We start from the raw sequence: 7,886 nt of genomic DNA on the forward strand, positions 1-7,886 counted from the left end.
TGACATGCACAATCTTTTTTGATCAAAGTCATATGTATCACAACATACCATAAATGAAGCATTGTGGTGCTACAGAGATGCCCCAACATACAAATCATATTCTTCAGATGTAAAGGAACATGGGCCCAAGCAAATCACATAATTTTTTACAGTGAAAATGAAATGCAAAACCAGCCATTCCAACTGAAATTGGAATTGCAAAATAATTGTAATTTAACTTTTTTCTATATTGTTCAGCTCCAATTCAAATGCAAAAAATACAACTTTATCTGGATTTGGACACAAACTGAACTATCAGAGAACATGAAAAGAGAACAACAAAAAATGGTCAGTGCACTTGAACACTTTAATAAAATAAAACAACCTGAAACAGCCGTTGCATAGAATAGAGCTATGTGAATCTCAAAACACATTTTTGTTCATTTCACTTGATTGAGGTAAGAATCAAAGCCTCACAAAGTGATTTTAGAAACATGAAGGCAAGTAGCTACAAGCTACAGTGCAGACCTACTTAAATACATTATCTACTTTAAAAAAAAGGAGTTCTGCACACAAACACATCAGAATGAATAACACTGAAAACAGAAGACACCAATTTACAAAAACAAAACCGGCCGTACCAAAATCCTTGTTTACAGCATTAGCTTTAACAAAAATATACATTCAAACCTCCCAAAGAAAAACTTAACAGTATCAAGCACTTTGTTCACTGTGAGACAAACACTTTTAGAAGAACAAAAGATTAGACAGACAAAAATGAAATGTGAATAGCTGCAGTAGTAATCCATTTGTGAGGCACATCTGTGGGAGCTGTGAATGGCCTTTAGGGGTGAGGAGTCATCATTTAATGGGATAAAAGGTGGCGGCGTCCCTGACTGCGCCTGGTGTGGTGAGGAACCTGGAACAGAAGAGTTGGTTTTAGCCAATACGATATTTTGCTACAGAGACACGTATCTGGCCCTGGTGTACATCTATTAGCTGACAAGTCTTTATTAGACAAAAGACACAGTGACCGGTATTGAACTATGGCAATGTCCACACTAGTATGTTTTCATTTTAAAAAGTGTTTTCGAACAAAAACGATCTCTGTCCAAGCAACTGTTTTCGCTCCGTATCAGAAACAATCTCCGTCCATACTATCACACCTGAAAATGCATAAATACGTGAGCAATCACGTACACTGGGCAAGCGTAAGCTGATGTGAACAGGAAGCAAATTGTCTACTCTGCAAAAAATAGTGAGTATAGTTGAGTTTTCGGTGGAAAACAAACCTTAGGTGAATCTGGACTGCCGAAAGGTGAGAGTTCCAGTGAATTCTCTTTGTCAGAGGAATTGTTGTGGCGGTGCTGGGCGAACTTTCTCTTTAGTGCTTCTGCAATAAGAGCCGCTGGATCATTAAGCAACGCTGCTCCTCCCTTACTGCGTCTCCTCCCGACTGGTGTTCCCCCTGGTGATCTGGAGGGAAGTGACAGAGAGATATTTTGTGACGAGACAGTTACTGAGGAGAGATTTATGCAACATTAAGACATAAACCTTCATATTCTAGAATATTAATATTGATATAACTCAATAAAAATGACTGACTGTCAGTCTTGATGCCTACCTCTGCACAGAGCGCAATTTAACTTGATTTAAGTCCTTGAGAACCTCCAGCATGGAGGGCATCCCTTTAACGTCTGACCCCTCACTGAGGCTTGAACCCTGGAGCTTGAGCTGACCCTTATCAAGGTCTTTCCCATTCTTCCTGCGCTGGCGGATCACCTCTAATACAGACAAAGTCTCAGTGGAGGAGCCAGAGCAGGGAGCAGGAGGAGGAGGAGGTGGAGGCGGTGGTGGTGGAGGAGCAGCACTGTGAGGTGTGGAGGTGAGCGCTGGTGGAGGGTGAGGAGACCTCAAAGGTGTGCCTGGGGTATTCTGACACTCAGTCAGACCTGAAACATATTGGAAGACAAAAAACAGAATATCGCACTTGTTTGATGTACTGAGAACAATCGTTTTGTGATAAGTTGAAGTAAAAGGTACAAAGAGTGTGTACCTGAGGCTGGAGCAGCAGTAACGATCATGGCTATCTGGGCTCGTAGGTTGAGCAGCTCACTCTCCAGAGCTGTGATCTTCTTCAGGGCATCTGGATCAGTTGTTTGTCTTATAGGTCTGCCTCCTCTCTGGGCTTGTTTTGGGGCCAGACCTGGGTATCTCACCACTTCTCGATTTACCGTACTTGGCTTTTTTGGAGGTAAATGGTTCCTGTACATAGACATTTTGCCCTTTTTAAAAAAAAAAAACAAACAAACTTTCTGGCCATATTATTTTGTTTTTCCTCTCTAGTTTACAAAAACGCAAAAAAAGCCTTTTCTTTACCATTATCAGCGTTGTCCTGCTCAGACAGGATGCCTAAAATTAAGTTTACATTGTGTTTTCATAGCAACCAGGAAGAGGAGGTGGTGTGTAAGGAGAAAAAGTGTCTATTAATTTGCTTACCTTGTCTTGGCAAAGCTCTCCCCCTCATCCTCAAACACCCACAGGACGTCAGCGAATGAAGGGATGGCTGGTGTGTCCGCGGTGATGTCGACATATCCGTAGGGTTTGTAGGTGAGCAGAGGGATCTAAGGCAAAACAAGGACAAGAAGGGATTACACACTCTGACACTGACTACATAACAAAAAGTATAGACTAGGTGAGTGTCTATACTTGTTGTCAGTTAGTAATTATAATTAATGTGATAAATCAGAATCAAATATTTTCTTTAACATAGTTAACATAAAGCACATAGTTCCACTTGATTTGCCTAATAGAAAATGAAAAAAAAAAAAAGGATTTTGAGAAATAATCTTCAGTCTATTAGAAAGTTGTACAGCACCTGAAAATGGACACGTGGTGTTGGTGTCAGTGGGAGATTTGTCCCTATCATCCGCACAATGCTGCGATACTGACCGCACAGCTGACTGTCCCACACGGGAACCAGCTACAGACGAGACAACAAAAGATGGATAAGTAAATGGATAAAACACAACCTTGCCTGAAAATTACCAACCTTACAATTTAACTCAGTAGGTTCGCTTTTAGGAAGTAAAGTAACTCTATTAGTGATTTTTCTTTGCACATATGGAAAACAACTAGGGAGCCCCTTGATGTCCCTGGGCCCAATCTTGAGAATTAGTGGCAGTTATAACAGAAGGGTGTCTGTGCACTTACCATGTCTGGAGGCACTCCAAAGTACTCCAGGACCATGCGCAGCACATCCAGAATATCCTCTACTAAAGACATTGGAAGGACTTTTTCCCGGCACCAGCTGACGACTGCAGAGCTCCTCTTTCTGCTGACTGACTTGGTAAGAGGCCAACACAGAGGGATGTGACTAAGTCACATACTTAGCACCTGAAACAAAACAAAACACTTAGCTATAAAAGAGAACACTTAATAGTCAATAATCCCCTTGAATCTTATACATTTAAGGCCACAGATCGAGGCAAATATCTTAATGTAGTTATGGACATAAATTCTAACATCCACATTAGGACAATTACATAATAATCAATCTAATGCCACCTTTAAACTTAACAGTTCTGCTTACTATACTCAGAAGTGGAAACTGAAAGTGGAGAGGCAGCACTGAGTATCAAGGCATGAGGCTTACTATTTTTGTTGAGCACTCCCATTTTTCAAATTAAATTTGCATCTATTCAATCACATCTTGCACTTTGAGTAAGCTGTATTTTTTTTTATTCAGTGTTTTTTTTATCTTCCATTTTATTTTATTATTTTAAGACTGTAGTGTTTTTATATTATCTTGTTTCTTTTAATCCTTCTCCTCCCTAATGTCAAACACTTTAAACTGCCTTGTTGTTGGAAGTTGTTATTAAAATACACTTGATTTGCCAACAGGGCTGCAACTAACATTACTTTCTTTATCAATTAATCTGTTGATTTTTTTTTCGATTAATTCTTTGGTGTATAAAACATCAGAAAACTGTTTTGCTCAAGGTACCATTATTGAGTATCTTACTTTTTATGACCAACAGTCCAAAACCCCAAAACATTAGATTTACCATCGTGTAAAAGAGGGAAAATCACTATGGAATCATGATTTTGGTCAAGGTGTCTGTGATCGATTTTCTTTTGATCGACTGATTGATTAGTCTACTAATAAATACAGGTTAATCAAACTGTCTTTAAATGACGGTTTATAGGAGATATCCAACCTACAACAAATGCACAGCAAAATTATAATGTTCAGCTAAATCTGTAAACATCTGCCCATTAGACAGTTAACTAATAATAGGAAAACCTGCACGCACAGAAAAACGCCCATTGCAGTTCTACTGGGTCAGTTTCAGAGCTGGAGGCTCTAAATTCAAATAAAATTAATATGGATGTGATGTTTAAAACAAAACCTCGACGCGGTCCCAGGAAGCCATTACTGACCGAACTGTCAAACTGTCACCTGGTGGCATCACACACACTGATGCTCAAGGAGGCAGCTGTCTCCTTCTGTACTGCTGGATGCTGACTCGGCTGCGATATCGTAATGGATCAGCATTACGAATGGTTCACAGTGGGTTTTAGTTTTAAGATAAGGACAGAAACATTCTGTTCAGGACGGTGCAGGCAACATTAGTTCCGCACAGGCACCGCAGTATAAGAAGCATGCAGCGGTGAAACATGCGGGATAAGCGGAAATATGTATACTTACAGTGAACTCATTGTCGTGTCAAAACGCGCATTAGTAGCTACATTTATCCGAAACCCTCCTCACAATCAACAACATAAACTATAACTGCAGATGAATACTAATAACTCGCAGCTTCCCTTTCAGCTCACGCTTCCAGGCACCGGCTCTGTGAAGTCAAATAAAGCCGCAGCAGCAAAACCTTCTCTGATTGGCTGTTGATACTGAGCCTGTACGAGAAGCCAATAGGAGCGCAGGACCGTGCAAGGTGGCCAACGGCTAACCGACCAATTGCGTGCCGTGAAAACCTACCACCAAATTTGTATTTTTGTACACGAGCTACTTCTTCTTTTCCTAAGTAAGTAAACTGAATATCACTGCTACACTACTACATTTATCGTACTATTATGGTACATGTAATACACAAGTTATAGTAAGTTCACAGTTTTAAGTACAAACGGTGTAACACAGTAAATTGACATTTGTGCAGTGTTCCGCTTTCCAACGTTCCAAAAGTAGTTAGCTTATTTAGCTAGCCACAACGTTAGCACTAGCAAACACGCTAAGTTGACAGGCTAACTTTAATGTAACTTTTATTAACTACCTTCGTTCCCACTTTTGAATTAAGTCCAACACATATTTTATCGACTAGGACTTTAACGTTAAGTGCTAATTGAACTAAAAATGTCACTTCCAATTTCAGGCCTGGTCCACTTAACTAAGATGATGGACGCACTGTCAGTGGTGAGTCAGCTGCGGGACCTGGCCTCCGAACCTCAAAACCGAGAAGTGATAGTCCAGGACCAGGGCTGTCTGCCTGGGCTGGTTCTCTTCCTCGACCACAGGGACCCTGAAGTTTTGCTCGCAACTCTACAGGTGGGTGGAAGAGGCTGATCTGGTGCGGTTTCCAAAATCATAAGGTGACATCCTGTAACGTATTGTTCGAACAGACAATAGCCCAAAAATATTCAGTACACTATCACATAAAACAGAAAAGCAGCAAATCCTCACAATGAAGAAGCTACAACTAGAGAATGATGACTGATCAGTTTATCAACTGGATTCCTCAGTTGATTAGTTTTTTCAGCGTTATTCAGTTTACGAATGCAAAGCTGTTCTTCATGCAACAGATCTCAGATAATATCACCGTTCTCCAGTAACAATACCATACCAAAGTCAATAAATTGTAAGTTGATCATCCCTGCTTTACTGAAAGACAAAACAAAAGAATGACAGCTTAAAAGGTAGTATGAAAAGTTCATACATGTATTTAAATTGGCATTTATTTCATGCTTTGGAAAATAGTCTTTGATAATGATATGTAACACTATTTCTAGTAAATGAAAACATTCATAAACACTAGTATGATAGAGTTGAAAATAATAAAGCTAGTAAGTTGGGACCACTTATTTAATAGGTTAGAACAGGATGAATAACTCGATGTATTTGTGTATATATCAATCCACATTCTGTCTCTGTGTGTCCTCAGACCCTGCGTTACTTGGCTGAGTTGCCTCCCAATATCCCCACCATGAAGAATGAACTGGGTATGATGGTGAGCTTGGAGAATCTCATGGCAAGGTGAGGAGATAATGTTTTTCAAGCTTTCTTGGTGATTCTTGCATGTTGGTGAGTATACGTTTCCTGAACAATTGTTTAGTGTTTTTGCGTGGTTCTACATGCACTTTCCAATAATACTACATGCTTTAGTAATATGCATTTAATATTTCATGTTATTGTCAAAAAAATGTAGTATTTTAACTTTGTAGTTATACATTTGTCTACATGTGACATTTAGTCAACTCTGACATGATTAAATATGTTTCTCCATAAAGGGATGGCCTATCTGTTGACATCACAGCCCTGGCCCAGGAGGTGTATGACATTTTGTGTGCACCTGCTAAACCTGTATCCCACATACCTGAGAGGGAGAGGAGAAAGAAATCCCAGTTCTTTATCAACTCCTCCAACAATAAGGCCAAATCTGTCACTCTGCACATCCAGGGGCTGGACAGCACTGTGAGTAGGCTGGATGTCAATCACATACTCCTATGCATGAAAGTTGCTATTGCTATTATTTCCAGCAAGTTAACTAATAAAAGTCTCCTTCTGTTAACAAGGACCAGCGAGGCTTGTGTGAAGACGCTCTTCTGAAGGTCAAAGGAGTGATAAGCTTCACTTTCCAGATGGCCTCAAAGAGGTGCACTGTCCGTATCCGCTCTGACCTGTCCACTGAGGTAACAAAGATCAACATTTGCTATCATTAAATCAGACATTAAAAAAAATGGTGCATCTGGTCTGATTAATGTTCATTAATCCCAGACACTATTTTTTCTGATCTCTGTTCATTCGCAGAGTCTGGCCTCAGCCATCGCTGCCACTAAGGTGATGTCAGCTCAACAGGTGGTGAAGAATGAAGCAGGAGAAGAGGTGGGTAGTGAACACTGAGCACACATTTTGAGGATCCACTGAAAAACAGCTAAACAATTTTGGGTGCATGTTCACATTTAAGTTTTAAACAAAACATTTTCTCTCTTCTATTTATGCCTTCTTCAGATTTTTATCCCTCTAAACCCATCTGGGGTGAAGGTGCAGCAAAACTCAGCTCTACCAGACTACCTGCCAGAGGAAGAGGAGAGCCCAGAGAGGGAGGTTGACCGTGCAATTTCCCGCACTACAGCTAAAGAAGATTCCAGTGGGAACTGGCTCAACGCTGCTGCCAGTTTCCTCACAAAAACCTTCTACTGGTGAAACTGGAGCAGTTTGATTCTGAGACTCTGTGTCACAGATTTGTGCTAAAGACTGCTCTCTACTGCTGAGTAGGTTACTGGAGTGGACATTACTGGATGTGAGCACATGCAGGACCACAGCCTGCCTTTGTGTGCAAGGTCAGAACTTCAAGTATCAACATGCTCAGAAGCACTTCAGATTTTAGGTTCTATCCTAATGAATGGAGTCCCACACTTAAGAGACATTGTTTTCTCTGGACTTAATGCTGTTTTCTATCTACTGTTCTCATTAAGTGTAAATGTTTTCTCCAAATCTGTCTCTGTCCATTTTCTCCCTACATGTAAAAAAAGGCATAGAAATGTTTGCTACTTTTCTTTAATAGTTGGAAAAGTACTTTTCTGTATGTTCTGCTGTTTATTGGTAGTTGTATTGATTTATCCTGAAATAAATGTACAAAACATTACATGTCCATCTGCACTGCAATTGTTAT

General features: G+C 40.1%; 2 protein-coding genes across 2 annotated transcripts; one reads left to right on the forward strand and one right to left on the reverse strand.

Annotated features, from left to right (window-relative positions):
• Window positions 1–327: 327 nt before the first annotated feature.
• Window positions 328–4,846, reverse strand: mtfr2 (mitochondrial fission regulator 2). The gene is made up of 8 exons (XM_023401158.2): window positions 4,691–4,846; window positions 3,193–3,375; window positions 2,858–2,962; window positions 2,479–2,603; window positions 2,036–2,244; window positions 1,604–1,931; window positions 1,272–1,455; window positions 328–898 (listed from the first exon to the last, which is right to left on the reverse strand). Exons 2-8 carry the CDS (start codon window positions 3,262–3,264, stop codon window positions 845–847), a joined length of 1,077 nt encoding a protein of 358 aa, XP_023256926.1. The 5' UTR covers window positions 3,265–3,375; window positions 4,691–4,846; the 3' UTR covers window positions 328–844.
• Window positions 4,847–4,941: 95 nt separating this feature from the next.
• armc1l (armadillo repeat containing 1, like) lies at window positions 4,942–7,859 on the forward strand. Its single transcript, XM_023401172.2, has 7 exons — window positions 4,942–5,024; window positions 5,370–5,542; window positions 6,156–6,247; window positions 6,502–6,685; window positions 6,787–6,903; window positions 7,022–7,096; window positions 7,223–7,859. Exons 2-7 carry the CDS (start codon window positions 5,390–5,392, stop codon window positions 7,415–7,417), a joined length of 816 nt encoding a protein of 271 aa, XP_023256940.1. The 5' UTR covers window positions 4,942–5,024; window positions 5,370–5,389; the 3' UTR covers window positions 7,418–7,859.
• Window positions 7,860–7,886: the final 27 nt, after the last annotated feature.

This window comes from Seriola lalandi, unplaced genomic scaffold (genome assembly GCF_002814215.2).
Source record: "Seriola lalandi dorsalis isolate HSWRI2012SDOR001 ecotype SW California unplaced genomic scaffold, Sedor1 jcf7180002053531, whole genome shotgun sequence".
Taxonomy (NCBI): Eukaryota; Metazoa; Chordata; class Actinopteri; order Carangiformes; family Carangidae; genus Seriola; species Seriola lalandi.